General features: G+C 36.9%; 2 protein-coding genes across 2 annotated transcripts in view; one reads left to right on the top strand and one right to left on the bottom strand.

Annotated features, from left to right (window-relative positions):
• Positions 1-12347, bottom strand: part of LOC134804806 (proton-coupled amino acid transporter-like protein CG1139) — a 32001-nt gene extending 19654 nt beyond the window's left edge. The window contains exons 1-2 of the mRNA XM_063778057.1: positions 12255-12347; positions 1595-1661 (exon numbers count right to left, since the gene is read on the bottom strand). Coding sequence (XP_063634127.1) covers positions 1595-1661; positions 12255-12333 — 146 coding nt within the window. The 5' untranslated portion in view covers positions 12334-12347. The remainder of the gene's footprint in view (positions 1-1594; positions 1662-12254) is intronic.
• A 402-nt stretch (positions 12348-12749) lies between these two features.
• LOC134804525 (proton-coupled amino acid transporter-like protein CG1139) lies at positions 12750-23135 on the top strand. Its single transcript, XM_063777614.1, has 8 exons — positions 12750-13006; positions 13101-13149; positions 13672-13822; positions 14359-14565; positions 14647-14922; positions 15261-15439; positions 15525-15694; positions 22881-23135. Exons 1-8 carry the CDS (start codon positions 12943-12945, stop codon positions 23120-23122), a joined length of 1338 nt encoding a protein of 445 aa, XP_063633684.1. The 5' UTR covers positions 12750-12942; the 3' UTR covers positions 23123-23135.
• The last annotated feature ends 1485 nt before the right edge of the window (positions 23136-24620 follow it).

The following is a 24620-nucleotide window of genomic DNA, read 5'->3' as shown; positions in this document are numbered from 1 at the left end:
AAGCTGTTTCTAATCGACGGTATGGCATAATTAGACAGATTAAGGTATGATGCAATACATTTTATTGTCCTTTTCTTTATATCAAGTTGATAAAATCACAAATCCAGTGTCAATACGCATAGCTAAGTATAAAATAACCCAGTAGGTAGTACCTTGTGACATTTACCTATGTGTGATGCGCTAATATTAAATCATATTGATGAAATGTTTTACGTATCTGAATTACGTATATCTCAATTTAATGCAGTTTGAAATTTCAGAACTAGTTAACTACACGACTGCAGGCAGGGCTCTCTGATATTTTATATTTTAATTGCAATTGGTGAAAGAAATTGCACGAATTTTCGAGTAGCTGGGGGCCGATTTTTGAATTTCGACCGCTCGATTTCGTTCGAGTTTCGAGTATTCCGTTCAATAATATCTGCAGTACCCGGCATTTAAATTCTACTAATAGAATTGAAAACGAGTGGTCAATACCACTCGATTCCCAATGTATATCGCTCGTATTTCAAAAATCAGCATTACGCTGTTTTCCACCGATTTTCGAGTGACGAAATCGAGCACTCGAAATTCAAACATCGGCCCCCTGTACGGCTACCACCAGTTTTGACATTGACATAACGCTCACGTTTACGTAATTTACTTTCTGTACATCTCGCTTGCACTAATATGCCAGTACGAGCGAGATGCATAGAAAGTAATTTACGTAAACGTGAGCGTTATGTCAATGTCAAAACTGGTGGTAGCCGTACTGGTCGACTATTGTTTGAAAGGTGAAACCCGAAATCTCTGCCACGCCAGCTGACGTACCTTCTTGACTACATTTTTAAAGCTGTTTGTGCCGTTGTTAACCTATATATGTAGTTTTTAAAGTAAATGTAGTACAGGTTATCATAAAAATTATGGATAAAAATGTTCACACGGGCGCCATACTGTTACGATTTGTCATTATTAAAAGTTTTTCATTAAAGCTTTTCAGATAAATACGGCTACCTACTCGTATTTGAAATCTTTGAAATAGGTAGCTACCTAGTTAGGGATTTCTATCAATGCATATTGGTTTAAATTCAATTAATAATAAAAGTGGATATAGATTTGTAAAACAAATATTATCAGTATAGTAGGTACCTAGTAGGTGTACCAACCTACGTGGCATGTAGGTACATAGGGTAATTGCGTCAGTTTACCGTCCAGTGCCAGTTTCCGTCCACTTGACGGATTAGCAAATAATAGGTTCATTTTTAATTTGCTACTTGCGAAATATAATTTTTATGTAGATAGATAAATTGTTTAGATATTAAGGATTGCAATAAGTCCAAATTTGTGTAGTCATGATGATATTCAAATTTCGTCAAGTGGACGCGAAACTAGCGCAATGACCCTACATTATTTGATGGCAAGATCGAGATGATGATGACGGTACGAGTATGTGATAAATGAGATAGATCTTCCCGTTTCCGATGGGCTTGTCCTAGTTTACTATAAGTAGGTAGTAAGTAAATAGGTTGATGATTACCCATGTGAATATTCTTTAACCTAAGAAGAATTACCTTGAAATAAACTAGAGCTCGAGTGCTAACATTCTTAGACTTACTTGGTTGGCTCGGCTATCGGCTGCAAATGTACGGTTTCTGTCTTCTCCTCCATTACGCACGCGGCGCCTGCAACCGATATATCGGAATTACAATCAATAGGGAGTTGACTGGTCGGATGCGTGCGGTTAACGACGTCGATGTCGAGTGAGTGGTCGGATCGTGGAGGCGGTAGCAGGGTACTATAATGGGTTCAGGATGTCCCCCATCGAGCACTAGCCGCAGTCAGTTGTGCTACTTGTCGTCATTGGAGTGTACACTATATATAGGCTCATTGATCAGCGTGTCGCGAGAGAAGCGGTTGGAGTAGGCGAGCCTTCTGCTGACGCAATCTCCTTAATTGATCCGTTCTGTGCACTGACTGAAGGTTATGTAACAGGATCGATTGTTTCTTTTAAATATACATATATCTACTTAATGTTTTTTGTATTTTTAGGGTTCCGAACCTCAAAAGGAAAAAACGGAACCTTTATAGGATCACTCGTGCGTCTGTCTGTATGTCTGTCTGTCCGACCATTCCCCCTTATCTCCAAAATACTGGCTCTAAAATTTCGAAAAAATATACTTACACAAAATAGTTCTTTACCTAATATAGATGACAGGAAAACCTATTAGAAATGTGCAGTGAAGCGTGCATGAGTCGGACTTAATTACTTAGTTTTTGATCCGACCCGGGTTTTGAAAGATATTTCAGTCATGTTCCACATAAAAAAATACATTGTTACAAATTGGTTAATGTACGGAACCCTTGGAACGCGAGTCCGACTCGCACTTGACCGATTGTTTTGTTCGAATACACGTTGTAGAAGAACCGCTGTCTATTTGAATACCTTGTATAGTATTGTAGCCAAATCTCGGTACAAATGGGAATACATAAATATTATGATAACTCTCCGAGGTAACGACTTAGGCGAGACACGTACAAATACACAGACATTGAGAAAACATCAAAGACCAAAAAATATATTATAGTTCTGTCTGTTTCAAATTAACATAAAAAGTGTGCACCGCGACAATTCTGTGTACAATAGCATATTTGATGCAAGATCGCAAGACTCCCGAGTGATTCTTCAAGATCTTAACGAAAATAATTTGAGATAAAAATAACAAATGTCACACCTATAACACCTCTACGTTTACATAATATGCTTGCCCTGACATGCCATTATAAATTTTGAACATACTACCTACATATGTTCAAATGATTATGATCAACGATCATGCAGCAATAGGTACATTCGAAAAATAAATCTCAGGAGCTCCGCTCCGCCACACAAACAATCTCATTAAGTCAATAAAGATATTAGCGGATATTCAACCGGGATAAATGCAACTATGGGATTATTTCGTTACTTCTCGAATACGATTCGTCGGAACGACCTCTACTTATGTTACGTTTTATTCTTCAAATAGCTCAGCATCTAGATGAAGGGAGCTTAAGTGATTCACGTTGTTTATAAAAAAACGCAAATTGAAGCAATAATCCCATGGCTGTATTTAACCCTGTCGACATAGATTATAATAAATATTTTAGTTCTAAAAGTTTTTACAGTAAGTACTTTAGTTCATTGTGTTTGTACCTACTTATAAGGAGCCTAGTTTAGCACCTGTGAACTGATAATAGTTATTTGTTTTACAAGGGGGCAAAGTTGTTGTTTAACCGCTCGCTCGTGCTATTATTGATACTCAAGCAAGCGAAACACTCCAAAATTGAACCACGAGCGTAGCGAGTGGTTCGAAAAGTGGAATCTTGAGCGTTGCGAGGGTTTCAAGGCACGAGGGTTAAACAAATTTTGCCACCGAGTGAAACACAACATTTTTCACCACACCAATGCGAGGAAAGTACCAACTGTAAAACAACAAACAAAATGAAATCAAATCAAATCCATATTAATGTTATTATTTATATTAATAACTTATTAAATATTTATCATCCAAAATCATTATTTAAAAGTCCATTCTATCAGCCACCATGAGCAAACAACTCAAAATTTGCATAATATTACTGTGCCTCACATGTGGATGAAATACAACTTTCTTATCAGTTTTTGAAGTGCAAAGTAAGCCTTTACGAGCTGGTGTGGTGAAAAATAATGTATGGTATCAAATGCATTGATAAAACACTGTGGTAGGTATGTGCCACCGCAAGCATGTGCGTATCCGCGGCGCGTGGTTACGATCACGTGCAATCATATTAAAATCGTGTACTTACTAGGTAATATATCGCTATAAGTATGCCTATATCATATTCACAACCATACGAGTAAAATATGATAAGTACCAATTTGTGTGTGATCGCTACGCACGGCCTAGAATATAACAATGAATTATTATCGTTTAAGACTATGCCGGCTGATGGTATTTTCGAGCGAGTCCGCGACCTCCTGATTGAAATTCACGTATTATGTTAGGTTCAAACTTTTAACTGCATATTTAACGATGTCTAACTATGCGGTGAGTAAATCCACTAATTTAATTTAATATTGAATATTTGAACATATGTAGACCGGTAGTATTTTATTAGTTTTAATTTAGGTATTTAGTTTATAAAGTACTTAATTTTAATCAGATTTATTATTTAATTTAATATGGGCCAATAAGTTAAGCCAGATATAGAAATCATCCATGTTTATCCATTAATTAAAAATTTTTTTTAGTTACACTTAATGATTAACTCAAAAAAAAAAATAATTTACCGAGCAGCAATGTCCTGCAAACATTAGTCTGGCTACTGAAATATTACACGAATGTTTGGCGGGAAATTCAAACAATCTTGGGCTGGTCACACTTTGTGTAGTAGGAATTATAGTTTTGATACTAGAAAATATTTTTGATTTTCTGTGCACACGTAAGGTACCTAAAAGGATATAAGTTTAATATACGTTGCGTGCACTCAAAGTCAGCTCACATAATTTCGACCACTATGTAAAGTACAGTCAACGATAAACACATATGTTAACACTTTCTCACCATATACCATTGTAACAAGGCGAAAAATGAAATGTGGTGCAAATAAGACCTAGCTCGATAATACCGTAATATTAATCCATCACCAAAAAAATACATAAGTACTATGCCAAATATGTTAAATGCTAAGTATCAAAATATTTATAGAGCACCAACCTTCTAATTTGTTTACATTTGTTTAGGAGTTGTAAACATTGCAGTTTTTCGTTATACAACGCGACACGTCGACTTCGCACATTGTCGTAATTATTTACGAGCTTAAATAATAGTTTGCGAACTTCACTCAGTACAGACCTTATTAATATTATTTAAAATAAACCCCTTATAAACCGCAAACAATTTGAATGAATGACATAAATTGACAACTGACTTTTAGCTTTTTTTAAATCATAGACAATTGGTGATACAGCAACGAAATATCTGTCAATATTTTTTGGCTAGCCAGACTTTTTTTTTTTCTAGACGTAACATGACATGACATTACGAGATACGAGTATTTATGTCGCAGTCGGATCGTATAATCCGCCGTATTACATTACGGCTAGCCGTTTTCAAAAACAGGGGCGTTTTGAAATGCGGCGGTTTAACGATTAGCCGGATTGAATGCGGCTGAATGAGAATCCGCCGGAATGTATTCGGCGCCATACGTTCTTCAACACGGCTAGCCGTAATGTAATACAGCGAGTCATTAGCCGCCGCTTTGACAGTTTTTAGTTCCCATTTTTAACACCCGTGGCGCTGCCTGACAAACGCTGGGGTGTCCATCAAATCTGGAGATCGTCGGACTGTTTCTTTTCAAAAAACATTTCTTTCGCAACTTAACTAGACGGAGCCCCGCTTCGCGGGGCTCCTATTTCTGAGCGGTTTGCCCTTCGGGCATCTGAAGCTACCTAACGAACCTAACCTACCTACCTATTGATTTAGTGAGACGTCCGTGAAAACATTACACTTTGGGGAAAAAAGCGTAGGTAGGTAAGTAGGTTAGGTTCGTTAGGTAGCTTCAGATGCCCGAAGGGCAAACGCCCAGAAATAGGAGCCCCGCTTGCGGGGCTCCGTCTATTTAAGTTGTGAAGGAAATGTTTTGGAAAAGAAACACATGTAGTGCGGTGGGACCATGGTAAAAATAAATTAAATTGCAAACATTGTCAAACTCCGGTTACGTAGGCGACCGAAAGAACTGGTCACTCTACAATCTAAAATAGTAGTACGATGCGGCTAAACGTTGGCCGCCTTATTGAAGAACGTATCGCAATGACAATCCGGCTAATCGTCGAACCGCCGCATTTCAAAACGCCCCTGTTTTTGATAACGGCTAGCCGTAATGTAATACGGCGGATTATACGATCTGACTACGACATTTATATAGTAACAAGCGTTGACAGTTCTATAATTTAAAAGCTGTAGCTTGTGCTGCGGGCTAATTATTTTGCATGGTTAATATTTTCATTGTTTTCTAAGCAAAATGTATCTCAATATACTTCTTAAGTCCTTTTTTTATTAGGATTTTTGATTTATCTCGTAAAGAAGAGGCAGCGTAGGTATAGTTAGACCAAGATAGTTCTTCAACGATTATGATTGCACATGCAGTACAATGCAAGTGTTATTTTAAAAGTCAAACATCTATGAAATCATGACGTAAAATTAACACTTGCACTGTGCTATCAAAATGGTTGCAGACTTTTCTTGGTCTAACTCTACCGCTTTTACAATTTTAGGATTGCCGACAAAAATGAAAAATTAAAAATGAATTGCAGACAAAAATGAACACTGACCACCTGTTCTCTTCGGTAAGTATTTGACTACTTTCAGAGTTACTTGTTAAAACATACACCATTTCAACGTAACTTTTAAAACATAATTTTATTTACTTGTTTATAACTGGTTGGGGGACAAGAATAATTAATATCCCTAGGTAACTTGTTTTGGCAAAACATTCTCTAAAAAACATAAAACCTGTTATGTTTCATACTTAAAAATATATATGTATAGGTACCACAGGAGCCGAGGAGCAGTAAAAATATTGGTAGCTAATTTGTTAGCACCTTATTGACGACCTACAATTTCCAAGACTAACATTTAACCTCGTTCTCAGTTCGCAAATGGTGTTCGCCGTTCGGCTTGCTATGATCAAATGATATATTGTAATAGGTAGTGCAAGTGCGCGACAATTAAAGTTAATGAAGCGCATGCAGGGCAGGACTAATCAACATATTTGATAAGACGTTTCGCGGCAGTTTCGCGGCAATGATCAACAGAGCGGTATCTATTTTATGTTAATTTTGACGTTATGTTAATGTTCAATAATTGGTATTGTATAAAACAAATATCTTTTATAACACAGAGCGTAAACGTGGTAAGAAATAAAATGTGTACCAAAATAACTCTCGACAACCAAATAAATAAATAAAGTTAGTTTATCATTGGGCTAATTAACTTACTGTTGTAACTAGCTGCTTTTATCACGACTTTCGTTTCTAAAGTCACTATATTGTAAGCATGAGCAATATGTGTCACTAAACTATTTAAAATGAGTCCATTCCTTACTTGCGTAACAATGTTCGTGTGTCAGTGTCAGCTATTTGCGAATGGCGACGTGACTGCGGAATCGGTCGGCCGGTTACTGGGAACGCCGGCGGCCGCTCTCATTTCTAGAAACGGGTAACCGACACAGGTGTCTGGTGCCTGTGATTGTTCCCTGGCCAGTTAACATCGTCGGCAAATGAATGAGTGACACTTCCTACCATTTAGTTTAGGTATGCTTTTATTATGAATAGTGATATTGATGATACCTACTAAAAAAAGGAGTACATACACACAGGTAGTAGGTACTGCTGAGTTATTTTAGTTGTTTCAATATAACTGCCAGTCATTCTTGCCAAGTTTCTGAATTCTTATTCCTATTCTAAACGATGCTTCAAAGTACCTACTTACAGTACTTACTACTTAGTTGTTACATGTAGAATTTATTTATACAGGGTGTCCCAGAAATCGACGTCAAGCCGTAAACGGATGATAGACCAAGTCATAACAGTTATCATAAAAATACAAAAAAAAATCCAACTCACGTTCTTTAAAAATTATGGTCACTTTAAAAATTCACTAAAAAATCCACACCCTGTAATGGTTCTTTAACTCTTGTTACTACAAATTCCATAATTTATTCAAATTTTATTATTATTATGTAAGCTTGAATAATGCTTCTGTAGATTTTTGCCTAAAATTTAAAGCCAACTGCTATTACTTGGAAGAAAATTACACTTCTTCAAAACCAAATTATTTAAATTTACTGTTTCGCCCAAGTTTAACTGACTGTACTGAAAAAAAAATTTACTACGCTAGTTTGGCAAGTAACGTTAGAAACTGGCGCGTTTAATAAGGATTCCAAAATGGTATAACACTTGCTAGATTACGTTTAAAGTAATTGGTCAATTTTTTTTGTAAATAACCCCAGTTTTTCACAAAATGTCCATACTTCCTTAAAATGACTTTAGCTTACCTAAAGCTTTGCTCAACGCCGTTTCTTAGTTTGATAGAGACGGGAAGAGTCATTTTGGAGTGTGAGCGAGATAAGAAATCAAATTACCACGTAATTTAAGAGCAAGGTTACGAAAATTGACTCAATCTTTTTACTTTAATTTAGGACCAGTTTTCTCATTAGATTTTTTTTAACAAAAAACAAATTATCAGATTTGAATTAATTTTTTTACAATAAATGTTCAAACTGCCTTCCTTCAGCGGCAATGCACGCACGACATTTTCTTAAAAAAGATCAGGTTATTTTCCGGGCAAATCTTCCCCTATTTACAATTCTTTCCCGCAGCTCAGCTAAATTCTCAATTGTTTTGAGTACACTTTCTCTTTAACCGCTCTCCAGTAAAAAAAATCTAGGGGATTTAAATCAGGCGAACGGGGTGGCCACAAGACTGTCCCAGCGCGCCCTATCCACCTGAGCGGGTATTCTTCATCAAGATGTTCTCTTACTAAACGGGCATAGTGCGCTGGGCAGCCATCTTGCTGGAACCACATTTCTCTGTAAATGTTCAGTGACACGACTTCTAATAAATCTTGTAAAGTATTTTGAAGTAAATCCAAATAAACTTGTCCATTCAAAATCTGTGGCAGCTCAAAAGGTTCAATTATTCTGCCATTTAGTATCCCGGTCCACATGTTTACTTTAAATCGATACTGTGACTTATCTTGCCTCATCAAATTTGGATTTTCTACATGCACCTCGTGCAAATTGTGCAAATTCATGTAGCCATCTTTTTTAAATGTTGACTCATCGGTCCATAAAATTTTCTCTAAGAATCGAGGGTCTTCTCTGTGTCTTTTGAAGGAAGGCAGTTTGAACTAAAAAAATTAATTCAAATCTGATAGTTTGTGTTTTATTTAATGAGAAAACTGGTCCTAAATTAAAGTAAAAAGATTGAGTCAATATCATGACCTTGCTCTTAAATTACGTGGAAATTTGATTTCTTATCTCGCTCATACTCCAAAATGACTCTTCCCGTCTCTATCAAACTAAGAAACGGCGTTGAGCAAAGCTTTAGGTAAGCTAAAGTCATTTTAAGGAAGTATGGAAATTTTGTGAAAAACTGGGGTTATTTACAAAAAAAAATATTGACCAATTATTTAAAACGTAATCTAGCAAGTGTTATACCATTTTGGAATCCTTATTAAACGCGCCAGTTTTTAACGTTACTTGCCAAACTAGCGTAGTACATTTTTTTTTTCAGTACAGTCAGTTAAAGTTGGGCGAAACAGTAAATTTAAATAATTTGGTTTTGATAAAGTGTAATTTTCTTCCAAGTAATAGCAGTTGGCTTTAAATTTTAGGCAAAAATCTACAGAAGCATTATTCAAGATTACATAATAATAAAAAAAATAGAATAAATTATGGAATTTGTAGTAACAAGAGTTAAAGAACCATTACAGGGTGTGGATTTTTTAGTGATTTTTTAAATTGATCATAATTTTTAAAGAACATAAGTTGGATTTTTTTTTGTATTTTTATGATAACTGTTATGACTTGGTCTATCATGCGTTTACGGCTTGACGTCGATTTCTGGGACACCCTGTATACTTATACTGCTAACTACTAAGTATTACCATTTTTAGGGCTCCGTACTCAAAGGGTAAAAACGGGACCCTATTACTAAGACTCCGCTGTCCGTCCGTCTGTCCGTCTGTCTGCTCGTCTGTCTGTCTGTCACCAGGCTGTATCTCGTGAACCGTGATAGCTAGGCAGTGGAAATTTTCACAGATGATGTATTTCTGTTGCCGCTATAACAACAAATACTAAAAACAGAATATAATAAATATTTAAGTGGGGCTCCTATACAACAAACGTGATTTTTGCCGTGTTTTGCGTAATGGTACGGAACGTTAAGAACTGACTTCATAAATTACTACATATGTCATCATTTTATGGTATTAATTGACCGAAGGGTTAGCGAAGATCTCCGTTTTAACGGATGTTCTACTCCACAAGTCGCATTTCTCAACCAATTCTCGTGAAATTTTATAAATAGGGTCAGTAGTTAAATAGATTTTTTCTGTCGTTTCGTTTAGGAAAAAAAATACAAAAAGGCGGAAATTAGTTCAAAGGGCTTAAGCGCCAGAAGCGTCTACATAATTTAAGACTATTGTGAGTCCGCTGTGATATTGACTCAACAAGTAAATATTTTTACATTCTTAAGCTAATTGTGAAGTCTACAGCTCACAGATCCACTAATCGTTACATCCAGTTTCTAATACTTGAAGCATTCACTGGATTTCTAGGATCCCATCATCACATCCCCAACCTCAACTGCGAAGAAAAAATTACCAATAGGTACATCTTTGAAAAAACTAAAGGAAAAACAGGCTAAAAAGAATTTCAACTTTGACAAATCAGGGAACATAAGACAAGTATAATTATTAAAAAAAGATTGCGAATACACTATGACTATACTATCGAAATAAAATTAGATATGTTTAAAGACTTTTCACTCCAATCATTTATACAATATATCAGTTTAAAGATAGACTTACTGACGGCTACTGTTAGATTTTTTTTCTGCATAGTGATATTTTATAAAACAATATAGTTATTTACGATACAAGTGCGGAAATGAGGAAATTCGAAAGGAGTGACGATAAATTAAAACACGACTGAAGGGAGTGTTTTAAATCGACACGAGTTGCGAATTACCTATTCGCACGTGTATCGTACAACGTTTTACAGTACATATAGTCCTATTTTCCCGCACTAGTGCGTAAAATAGGACTTTTCGTGCGATGTCAAAAGTTTAAAGGGCCATATGTACTGTAAATCTTTGTACGATACACGTGCGAATAGGTAGGTAATTCGCAACTCGTGTCGACTTAAAACACTCCCTTCGGTCGTGTTTTAATTTATCGCGACTCGTTTCGAATTTCCTCTTTTCCGCTCTTGTATCGTAAATAACTATTACAGTACATATGGCCCTTTAAACTTTTTGCTATTTTACGCACTAGTGCGGGAAAATAGGACCATATGTACTGTAAAACTAATATTACTTTAGTCCGTCTTAACCGTAAATCTTGATAAAATAATCTAAGAAATTATAATTAGAATAATTAGGTACCTACCTACCAAACATTAAATAAGTAGGTATTACATAAATGTTATCTTTCAAAACGATTTTTACCAACTTCTAATAGATACATATTTTCATAAGAAATCTTAAAGTACCTAGGTATATAATTTATATACAGATGACAATTGTCAATAATTTGGTGGCACCCAGCCGATCTCAATGATGGGGCCAGAAGATGGATAGTGAAACTTTTCGGTGGCTGCTAATAGACCCTTGATAGACCCTTTGAGATTCGGCTCCTATAATTCGTTTTGAGTAGTTATATTATTTTGGTATTGTGTACCTAAGTGTATTTAAAAAAATGATTTTATAGAAACTAGGTAATTACTTAGTTACAGGTTTACATATAACCGACCTGACAGACTATAAATATTACCTACATTTCAGTTGCAGTGCGAAAAATCATACAGCAAAACTTGCCTATCAAAAAATGGAACTGAAGAGGCTGAAGTCCTCTTACAATAATAATAAAAAAACATAAAGTAGTTATGTACAATTAACCTAACCTAGTACTTATAATAATGTAGTCCTCCCGGCAAAACCGTTTATAATAGGTTCGTCAAATGGTTCTTAGTTTTCTAATTCCTATGATAGTCATAGAATTATTGAGCGCTCGTGGTGGGGCTAGTGTGTTAGTTGGATGGTTTGGCGCTGGGAGCGCTGTCTAGTGTCTACGGCGCCTGCGCGGGGCCTTCCCGCTGCCGGCTCCGGCAACCCACCCTCACCCCTCCATTATGGTGACCGGGTTATTTAGACATCGACTCCATACAAACATATCAGTAAAACTATTCCTTTACATTAATATAGTAAACATTAAATCAAGAATTACATTTTATACACCTACTCTCTACTTTATCTTTGTTGTCGATATCTATTGCTACTTTGGGTTGTATAATAACTGTAAACAACTAATTATAAGTTTTAATGTCTATATATTATGTGTGTATAATTTTTGTTTAAACGTAGATTAAAAAAAATGAATAGTAACTCACCAGATTGATAGATATAAATATTTACAACACGATTTGTTTTAATGACTTAGCAACTTACACAAACTCAATTATGTAACTTTTACTTTCATGTAGCCAATTTGTCGAATGGTTTTGCTCCAAATGAGTAGCAAACTTAACACTCGTATTTACATGAACACTCATCGGGGTGGATATTTTGTTACGTACACCTACCTCGACCGTCGAGCGGCGAGAGACTCGGCTCGGCGCGGCGGGCTACGAGCGTTACAGCGAGCGGCGCGGCGGCGCGGCGACGAGCGGCGCGACGGCGGGGCGGCAGCGCGGCGGCGGCGTTGCGCCAAGCGGACAGCGAGCACGGCCCCACCAACTTGACAAATCCACATCATCCACAATTTCACCCGTCGTTCGTTTCTGTTTCGTCCCCAACTTCCATTAAGTAAATAAATAATGCTGGACAGACTTAGTTCTAGGCGATGCGCTGAGCTAAGCCGTGGACGGACAGACGGACATGGCTTAAATATGAGGGTTCCGAGTTAACTACGGATCCCTAATCACACAGACCAGCTAAAAAACGTCACCTACGTGTATAGGGAAAACACATAGCCTAACCTCATAATCAAATCCTCCGTACTCGCTGACATTGACATCACTCAATAAATAATGAATCAATTGGTAAGATTTGTGTGCGATTATAAACCATAACAATTTATATAAATTTACAATATAAGCTAACAAAATTTAATAAACTAAGTTAAGGTTTTCCGAGGCAATAAGGCAAGAGAAACTAGCACCATGTTCATTTACGAATTTATGGGTGGTGTTCTGGATGCTATTACTGGAGACGATGATGATGGCGGTAATCCATAGCACATGTTTAATTAAATGTTAAATAAAGTAGGTACATATGTCTATTACAATTGTGCACTATTTGGCGGTGTTTACAGATCCAGAGCGCGGGTATGATCCCCACAAACATCGCAAAATAGAAAAACCTACCTCGTAAGTGTCTTATCAAAACAAAACGTTTATACGAGTTTATATAAACTTTCCCAGAATACTTACTGTTGATGCATTGTCTTCAATAATTGTTATTGGTATGTTTTCTATAGAAAAAATATTGATGGGAGGGACACTGTTCATATATTTGTAAACGTTTCTAGACTTTAAGGTGACTTATTATTTATATTAATAGTTAGATACTCATCGATACAAGTACAGTCAGCAGCAGAAGTTGCTAAGCGGACCAGGTGTTCAAAATGATCTTGACGCGACTTTATTGTTAAGATAATAAGAGCGTGTCAAGGTAATTTTGAACACCTCGCCCGCTTAGCAACTTTTGCTGCTGACTGTACCTAGTATTTTTTGAAATTTAGACTTTCTTACGAATATCGTGAAATGCGCAAAGTAAAGACAAGTTACTTATAGAAAATAAATTAGTAGTTTTAGAAAAAAACATTATCGATTCGGATCAGTGGTTGTAATTTTTAAAATAGGTATATATTTAGGTATATATATTTCCAGATATTCGGAAACCATGATGCACATGTTGAAAGGCAGTATAGGTGCCGGAATCCTGGCGATGCCCGATGGCTTCAGACGCGTGGGCGTTATTGCAGGCCTCGTCGGCCTTTTTTTAATTGGCTCATTTGCTACATATTGCATTCATATGCTCGTTTGTATCTACATATATCATTACTTTTTAAACGACTTCAAGATTTCATGAATGAGACGGGTTAGAAGAGTAACTCACCGCGCTTGTCCAGTGCGGGTTGGTGAGTGAACAATGAGCCTTCTGACTCGGCTCGTGTACGCTGCCGTTGATGTCCAAGACATTCTTCCGCACTTTACCTACTAAGATTGTGCCCTGCCCTAGCACGAACTGTCCCAACTAGGCCAACACTGCTCCTTTTTAAGGTTGTCAGCGTGCCCCAACTTTACTGTTTACACCTAATATCGTTAGGTGCACACACTCTAACCTCTAACGTCATGTCGAGCACAGTCGAGGATAGTGCGGAGTTACGGCAGACTTCGAAGGTCATGGCGGCATGACCTTGACGTTTTTCGGAAAGATTGGCGTAATATTGCCCTAGACCGAGACACGTGAAGGAAGAGAGGGAGGCCTTGGCCATATGTGCCTTTTTGTTAGGGAAAATAAAACTCCTCCCTACTCTTTTCTCCAGTGTTTTATTTAGTTACATGTTATTGTAGATCGCAGCGCAATACCTTTTATGTATACGCGCTAAGAAAGGTTATATGTCGTATTCGCGCTCTATAAGGACCGCGATACAGTCGGGCCCTGTTCGTTGCCGATGTTTGTCCAGATTCTTGGGCAAGTTTGTCAATGCTGTCCTAATCGTATGGCAACTTGGACTATGTTGCGTCTACAGCGTGTTTGTGGCGGAAAACGTGAAACAGGTTAACATTTTATATTTATTTTATTACTTATCTGTTTGTTCGATAAATATTTAAAAAGTGACCGCCTTTTACAATTCACAGGTTTGCGATTACTATGGATTTGAATATTCAATAAGACTACATATATTAATGGGATTCGTTCCACTCCTTCTCCTAAACATGGTGAAGAGTCTTAAACTGTTATCGCCGATATCATTTATATCAAATATAATTACAATTTTCGGCCTCATTCTCGTGTTCTACTATTTGATGGAGGATGACCTGGAAGTCGACACCGAAATGTTTCAACCAAAGAGTCTGATCGATTTCCCCGTTTTTGTGGGTGTGACGCTGTTTGCCCTCGAGGCGGTCGGAGTGGTGGGTCTATTCAACTTTTATGACTATATACTATAAGAAATACTCAGTGCCTTGTTAAAATAAAATAATTGCTAATATGTTTTCATGAGGCAAGTCCAATGCAACTAAACCTTTTATAGGGCATTTTCATTTTAACTTGTACTTTAAAGCGCGACTTAAGTCGTGTTTCAGTAACGTCTAACCGTCACAATCCTGTCAAAATGTATGGGGTTTGACATTGACCGTCGGTTTTGTGACGATTGCTAACCGGCCGTTAATGGTATAGTTAATCGAAATGAAAATGCTCTTTAATGTATGTTTAATTTGGTTACTTACTTCGGCTATTTCATTATTTTCAGATTTTAGCATTGGAATATAATATGGAAGAACCCAAGAAGTTTGTGGGATATTTCGGCCTCTTTAATATTGGCATGGCAATAATACTAGTTTTATATGGTATGGTCGGAGTTTTTGGCTATATGAAATACGGCAAAGAGATTGAAGCCTCTCTCACACTTAACTTACCACGATATGAAAAGTACGGTTTTTATTAAATTATGTTTTATGTAAGTTAGGTACATTATTAAACATCTTATTATTTAATGGTACGTATAAAATTACAGAAAAGCACAAGTGGCTAAATTAATGTTAGCATTAGCTATAGGACTATCACATCCGTTGCAAAACTTTGTAGCATATATTCTGATTTGGAATTCATGTAAGAAGAAATATAAAGGTCCGAGAGCATACCTGCTCGACTACTCTTTGCGTGTGATACTTGTCATAATACCTGGTAAGTCAACTAAGATATATATGTATTAGTTTTGTTTTAGGTATCTTTTAAGTACCAATATCCGTCGTATTTTTTCAAGCTCTTTTTAACTTGCTCTTTTAGTTAGTATGGTAGTTTGGGTCAAATCTTGGAAGCTAAATTAGAACCTCTGCCTGACATTCTGGACATTCAGAGCCCTATCGAATCACAGCACAGCTACCACGAGTTGGTTGTTTGACATTTACGTTTGCGTCTGCGTGAACTCGATCGCATGCCCTCTCTATCGCACCAATACTTATATCAGTGCGAGACGAGATGGACTGCGATCGAGTTTACGCAGTCGTTAACGTAAGCCTCAGTGTCAACTCGTGGTACGGCTACTGTTAAACCGGAGACAATGCAATAAAAACCGAAGGAGGCCAAGCTTGTTCCTATGAACAAGATGATAAAATGACGCTAACGCGCTTATTTGTTAGAATCGTATCAATGAGTAGTCAAATGGACATAATTATTTATTTCATTATCATTTAACACGTTCGCGGACGCGGATTGCATAGCATCCGTTTTTGTACTCCTCCTGGTGACACGCATGCTATTGCATCCGTTATTCGTTTTAAATTTGTTCGTTGAAATGCTTATCAATCCGCTTAACCACTTTATAATATTATTCACCAACTTTTCCTCTACCAGTCACCAGAGTCAAATAATGCATTCTGCCATATTAGGTACATAGTTTTATCGAAGTTAAAAATTATCTTAAGACGCCTCCAAATGGGCCCCCCTTTCTGTGACGAACATGCTATAGCATTCGTCTTTGTATGGCAGTTCCCTTAGTATCCCGGCAGGTGCGTCTGGGAGTAGACACGTGCAATTTGGGTGAATTTCGTGCGCGATTGCCATTTTTACGGATTGTTTATTAAATAGTAATTAATGTTTTCCTTACAATTTCTTTAAGTTTTTCATTGTGTTTTGATAAACAAACATGTTTGCTTGCTGTTTATTGCACTACAATCAAATTTTGATAACGGTTAATGTCAAAAAGTGAGGCATGAATGTGTATACCTATTATTCAAGTAATTACGTTACTAGTCATAGTTTTGGTGATATACTTAATTGTGAATTATAACGGTCCTCCTCGCCGTGTCCGACGATGGCGACTCCTCCAAATGTTTTAATTAGGAAGATGGAACGCTCTAATGTGACTTGCGAAGCCAAACTTGGTTTTGAAGACGCGATCGCAAGGTCCGCAGTGGAGCTGGCAGGCTGAGTTGTAGGTGTAGGTATACGAGGGCTTCGGTCGCGTCTTACGGAGATGGCGCTTAGCATCTAGGTCTTCTAAACGCCGCTGCTCGTATCTTTCTACTGTTTTATAAACAGTTGCGCGCCATTCCGTTCTCTGCAACGCAATCTCCTCCCAGGAATCACTCGGTATACCGCAAGTTATTAGGTGACGCTTGAGGACGTCTTTGTGGCGCAGGTACTGACCCCCCTGTTTCCTTTTTCCGCTGGAGAGTTCTGAATAGAATACAGCTTTGGGTAATCTGTTATTGTCCATGCGCACGACGTGCCTACCCCACCTCAGCTGGTGTTTGATGATAACTCGCTGGTATTTCGGACGCAAGGCTATTGTCGTTCCGTAGCTGACTTCCCAGGTACCTAAAGCGTGACACTTCTTCCAGATCCTTGCTATCCAGTTTGATACTGGAGTGTTCCATGTGGGTGATTATCTCAACGAATTTTTTTTGCGGCGGAGCTGATAATGACAGTGTGGACTAATTGTTTCACAATGGTATTTTTTTTCTGAAAACCTTACACAAATTATTATCTTAAGCCAAATAGCAAAATGTTATAAAAGTTTTTGTTATTTATTAAAAAAAAATTTTTCGCCGCAATTATAATTTTGGTGTAATGTCCCGAATCCGTTTTTCTTGAATGATTTCTATAGTAGAACCATAACATCCATTGATTTAACTAAAACTTCACAAACTTTTACTCGTTATTAGTCTACGTATATTATAAGAAAATAAAAGTGAAGATTAGTACATGAATTAATACTCTAAACTAAGCATTACTAGTTGTCCTGGTAAAATAGTAAATTTTGGTGGTAAATATTGAAACTGAATTTTATGGTCGAACGAAACGCAACAAGGCAAACGTGTTACCTGTTAATTTAGGTCTGCACTGGCACTGAACGATGATGCACGTGTCGTATGACGCTAGATCTGTCCAGTAAACGCGTAAGTATCTAATTTTGGTGTATTAAAATACTTTTTAATGCAATTTTGGTGGTGTATCTAACTAATGACCGAAAAGTAGTTGTTTTTGTGTGAACTGTATTTAAAGCATGTTTATAGTTTCTTTTTTAAAATATAAACTTGATACTGCAGTGAGTGATACGGTTTACTTTTAAATACACTTTTATGCAATGGTTCTAATTTTGGTGCATCAATTTTGGTGGTTTTGGTGGTAATTTGAAAACCACCAAAATTGCTTAATGCCACCAAAATTGATACTTATGAGCCATAACTAAGTAATTTTGTATTTGCTGTCATATATTTATATTTTGTATTCACAGCATTAATGACTAAGTGCATTGATTACCAGTAAAAAATAAATACATTACAATAAAACAAAATTTCGCTTTTTGTAATTGCACTGACTTTAACCTACATTATTTGATCGTGTAATGTTTTCATCTACCCTCAACTGGCTTAAGGAGCCGTTTGAGGGTAGATTTCGTTTACTTTTATTGAAATACCTAAAGATACAGACTATATTAGGGATGGTGGCCAGTAAATCTAATTTTGGTGGCAACGAAATTATTAAAATCATAATATCTCGAAAACTACTATGTATAATGAAAGGCCATTACTACACAATATAGATTGTGACTAATTACGTATTATCGATACATAATTTAGACATAAACTTCAAAAATAAAAAATCCCACCAAAATTAGGTAAATTTTGGACCTGTTGAAATTCACCCATGTGACAACCCCTAGGCGGTTGCACCAGAACCTGTGTTTTCGCCACGCTAATAACTGAGCCAAACTGATGGCATGACGTATTAAGGGAATCCACGTAGGATTCTTCAATCCCAATCCCAATTCCCTTCGGCTTCGTGAATTATAAGATGATGATGATGATAAGATGATGATACTCGATGATCACCTTTCACAAGGTAAGCACCTTATGACAAGCATTGTGGCATAATTCTGTGTATATTTCACGCCTTGTATATGGTGGAGATGCATCCGAAAAAGAATATAAAGTTGGGTGAATCATCGCCTGGCAGGAAAGTGGTGGACGCTTTACGTCCAGAACTTAATGCGGCGGTGCCTTACAGGGAACTCAAAAAGTGTAATGCGGTAGAGATTGACGCTTTTGAAAGTGTTGTTGGCGTAAAATGCTGCGTATACCTTGGACAGCTGGAAGAACAAACTCTCTTTTATGAGAGCACAACCGGCTCCACTCGGCTCTCTGCAACATGCCATGATTGGGCCTTTAGATTCTTCAGACATATTATGCGGTCCCCAACATGTGTATTATCACATAATTTTAGGTCCAATGAATGACGAACGTGCTTGGGATGGGGCATGTATGAGAAGGACATAATATTACAATGATAAGTAATGAGGGTACAAAACAGAAGTAGAAAAATGTTTGAAGAGGTCAGCAATGAGTCTTTAGAGCAAAAATCTCGCCTCTAGGAAGTCAGAAGTCTCAGCCATTAAGTCCAGCGAGTACGATGAATGAATGCTATAACATGCGATGTCATATAAGATCACATCTTGACTACACCATATGGCAGAGATGCTTATGGATCCGAATTGTAGAGCATTTGTTGTCACATAGCGTATAAAAAATATACTTCATGAGTGATTCTCAAGAAAGTGGCATCGACAGGTTAAAGTTAATGAACATTTTTTTTTGTATTTTTTTACTTTTAAGAATGAAAAATATGTTTTACTACTTCAAGTACCCCAAATTTTCAAAAGGGAACGGAAAATCAAGAAGTTATTTTCAAGACTTACAATAACCTGTACATTGAACACAGGTTAAAGTTAAGCAGGTTACAGTGAAAAATACATTCATTTTTATTTTTTCCCTTGAACGGATAATAATACGAATGTCTCACTTTTAGCATCGATGAATAAACCTTCATACAATATTAAAATGATATTATTACATTAGGCCCCATACCCAATTCTTAAAATAATCGAGACAAGTTAAAGTTAACGTTCCGTTACAAAACCCCAGATGTCTGCCTTTAACCACTTGTCTCTACGAAACTACGACACTTGGGTCATGATGGTACCCTACGGTGGTTAGCTTGATACTTACCTAATATTTTGCCATAGTTATGGTCTAAATATTTTTTTCTGTGTATGAGTCAGATGCAATACCGCGCACGTACAGGTTGGTACAGATTAACAGTGAAAATATCCTTGGACAAACTTCGTGCGTGAATATTGTTGTAAAAAAAGAAAAAAAGGCCTGTGCAAAGTACATTTTAAAAGGTATTGTCTATGTTATTATATAGCATGATATTTTATTTACATAAATTGATGCTTATAAAATCTAAAGAACTAAAACTGGAAGAGCGATGCTTTTGGACAAGACAGGTTACAATGAAAAGAGCTACTCTTTATTTTTTATAAGTATTAAGTGTTAAATTTAAATAAAAATAATGACTTAGCCTCGATAAACATTGTTTTAGTTTATCTAGATACATTTTTGTTTCATATGAAAAAGAGCCATTAAACATACATTCAATTCAAAAACTCGATGACAGGTTAAGATGCCACTATTTTGAGAATCACTCTCATATTGACGCGGATTGCATATGTAGCATCCGCCTTGCATATCTTACGCGTCATATACAAACCTAAAAGATATATTTGTAGTGACAGATATGCTCTAACAGTCCCAAAATTTCCATACAAAATTTAGGTGTCCAAATGGTGTGACTGAGCGTCCGCGAACGTGTTAAATTTTACGCATTTTTCTCTACCTATAGTTTTTTGATTATCGTAGTGTTTTTTTTGGGGTTGTAGGTACCGTTTCCACTTTTGTCTTTTCAGTTTAGTCCTCGTCACTTATTCTCGATACGAGTATTTTTGTTTAGGCTTAAAAATCTGACCTAAGTTGTGTGTGAGTTACGAGTGTTACGACTAATTGGGTCAGGCAGCCAAAAGTTAAATTGTACGATAACGAACAGATAGTTGACTTAACCTTATACAAATACGCTGAGTGAGTAATGAAAACGGTGTAACATTATTGCTTTTGAATATATTTCAATATGTGTTCATCGTCATCATCTTCCTCGCGTTGTCCCGCTTTTTGCCACCGGGAGCCCGAGGTCCGCTTGGCAACTAATCTCAAGTAGGTATTGGCGTAGGCACGAGTTTTTTACGAAAGCGACTATTTACCATCTGACCTTCCAACCCAATAGGGAAAATAGGCCTTATTGTGATAAGTCCGGTTGATTAGTTATGATATTTTTCTTCACCGAAAAGCGAATGGTAAATATCAAATGATATGTCGTACACAAGTTCCGTAAAACGGACCAAGGTACGATCCCGCGACCTCCGGGTTGAAAGTCGTACGCTCTTACCACTACGTAACCAGAGCTTCTATACAATATTGTCAGTATGTATTTCAATATTTGCTTTTGAACCAGCATATTCCAAGATAATCTCCCATCGTATCTCCTGAAGCTTTTCGTATTTTTCAACGTTTTGGTACATTATAATATGAATATGCGGCCCAATATAAGTCTCATTTTCATTTGTAGACTGCCTCTTTCTTTAGCACTCCACACTCATAATTTGTTTCCCGTGTACGTGATGGCTTCTTTTTTGCACATTTCAATTATTTTTAAGCGTAAGCGTCATTCTCTCATTCTAAACTTATTAAACCAGCAAAGTACCTAAAGTGAATTATCAATTTATCAATGTTAGGCGCCAATAGGGAGTATTATTGCAATGTTCTGCCGCCAGAGTGCAGCACTAATTTGTTTAGTAAACCATAGAGTAACTTATACATACTAGGCCTTAAACAGTTTTTTAACAAGTTTTCACTATGACATTGATGCACCAAGGCGGTTTGTTTACAGGTGGCCTACCGCGAAACGCGAAATTTCTGTATCTGCCTCTCTATCGATCGAATAAGCAAGAATGATAGAGAGGCAGAAACCGAACTTTCTATTGTCGTGTTTCACGGTAGGCCATGTGATTGACTTAGTGACACATGATGTGTCATTGATGATGTCAATGAGGTTTGTTTACTGTATGTGCTAGTGGTGCCACCTACGTAAAGCTTTGCTTAATATTCCCTATTGCCAGCACGGTGAAACAGGTCTCTGGAGATTCGCGTGTCATCTTCTACACTAGATTAAGTCGATAATTATCGTTTATCTTTGGCTAGGCAGATATTTCCAGGCGCATGTTTACCGATGATAGTGAATGTTCAATGATAATCTCAGATAACTACACTTGCTCCGAGATTTCCTACCATCAATCATATTTTTAAACGGTTTTTTTAAATGTTTACTTAATAGTTATTCATCCTCATGGTTTTAATTATTATACATTATCACAAGTTTCAAGAGTTATAGTTACTTATAACGATACTTACTTGTGTGGGGGCTCCCTGTATTAGGTACATTACAAGGTTTTATTTAGTTTCACCTGTCCCGTTGTCTTTCTGTAAACAAATCTTGCAAGTTAATTTTTGACCCACTTCCCGGTTTCCAACCATTTCTCCCAAATCCTAAACAATTTCATAAAAATCTATTTTTAGGATTCCGTACCCAAAGCATAAAAAACGGAACCATATTACTAAGACTCCGCTGTTCGTCCGTCTGTCTTTCTGTCTGTCTGTCTGTCACCAGGCTGAACTCATGAACCGTGATAGCTAGCTATCACAGTTGAAATTTTCACAGATGATGTATTTCTGTTGCCGCTATAAGAACAAATACAAAAAAAAAATATATAAGCGAAGCTCTCATTCGACAAACGTGATTGTATTTCCGTTTTTTGCGTAATGGTGCGGAGCCCTTCATGCGCGAAGCCTACTCGCACTTGGCAGGTCTTCAGGAGTAGCAGGACTGTTTAGACACTAGAAGAGGACGAGACATATTCCTTACTCATCCTATAAAGCAAATTAATTGAATTGAAGTATAACGTTAATATTGTGTGCAGTTGCAATGGCAGTAGCAGTTCCGGAGCTCGGGCCCGTCATCTCGCTGGTGGGCGCGCTGTGCCTGTCGCTGCTGGCCATCGTGTTCCCCGCCCTTATCGACCTCTGCCTCTGGTACCCAGACAATTACGGACTACTCAAGTACAAACTCATTCGTGACATTGTTATTATGTTACTCGGCGTATTTGCCTTGGTGTCCGGAGTGTATACTAGTATATTAGAAATCACTCAGCATCAGCATTAAATTATTAACATTCTTAACCCTTTCATTTTACTAAACACAGGAGGCCCTATATTCTTCGCTATCGGATGTTCGCATTCACCCGACCTATGTTAAAATAAAAGACCAAATAAGGATAACATAACATATCAAAGTAGCACATGAGTGATTCTCAAGAAAGTGGTATCGACAGGTTAAAGCTAATGAATTTTTTTTTGTATTTTTTTACTTTTAAGTATGAAGTACTTCAAGTACCCCAAATTTTCAAAAGGGAACGGAAAATAAAGAAGTTATTTTCAAGACTTACAATAACCTATACACTGAATAACACAGGTTAAAGTTAAGCAGGTTACAGTGAAAAATACATTCTTTTTTATTTTTTCTCTTGAACGGATAATAATACGAATGTCTCGCTTTTAGCATAGATGAATAAACCTTCATAGAATATTAAAATGATATTATTACATTAGGCCCCATACCAATTTCGTAAAATAATTGAGACAAGTTAAAGTTAACATTCCGTTACAAACCCCAGATTCCTGCCTTTAACCACTTGTCTCTACGAAACTACGACACTTGGGTCATGATGGTACCCTACGCTGGTTAGCTTGATACTTACCTAATATTTTGCCATAGTTATAATCTAAATAAAAAAATCTGTGTATGAGTCAGATGCAATACCGCGGATGTACAGGTTACAGTGAAAATATCCTTGGACAAACTTCGTGCGTGAATATTGTTGTAAAAAAAAATTATATAAGGCCCGGGCGTGCAATGTACATTTTAAAAGGTATTGTTTATGTTATTATATAGCATGATATTTTATTTACCGTAAACCGGGGTTACTTTGATTTGCGGGTCGACTTTGATAACGACTTCCCTCCACTACTAAAGTGCTTGTTTTGACGAGTTGGAAAATACCTTCGCAGTTATTTTTTCTTTATTGGCAACACTGATAGTTGCTTCATCGCCCAGTAACCGGATGCGAGTGTAATATTATTATTTCGTCTTGAAAAAAAAAATTTATGGCGGGTACGCATTTCTTCCTGGTTTTATTGGTTGAAAATCTTTAACTGTATTTGTGTCAATAATTAAATACATGTAATGTTATAGTGTCTTAGGTTAATCAGTGTTTATTCGTGAGTTTATAAAAAAATACCTGTCTTCGACAACCTACACATGCGCACATAGCCGGGGAATCCATGGGTCGGGGTGTCTTTGATCACTTATACGTGGTGAAATTGATCAAAATATTAAAGTAACACCATGAATTATTTTGGCAACTTACGATTTTTTTATGTACGTTTTTCAATAATAAATAGGTATCGTTTGAGTCAGTGGAAGAGGTAGAGGTTGTAGAATTATAAGTTTGTATGTAAATGTTGATCTCCGGAACTGCTCATTTGATTTTAAACATTCTTTTACCCGTTTCTATTGTATGGAATTAACTTTCTGGGTGGAAATTGGCTATATTTAATCCTGCGTCTTTGTTTTAGGTGTTTTATTATACTTACGTGCGTAA

Source organism: Cydia splendana, chromosome Z, assembly GCF_910591565.1.
Source record: "Cydia splendana chromosome Z, ilCydSple1.2, whole genome shotgun sequence".
Lineage (NCBI taxonomy): Eukaryota > Metazoa > Arthropoda > Insecta > Lepidoptera > Tortricidae > Cydia > Cydia splendana.
The sequence above is the reverse complement of the archived record's forward strand: the minus strand, read 5'-3'. Positions and strand labels throughout refer to the sequence as shown.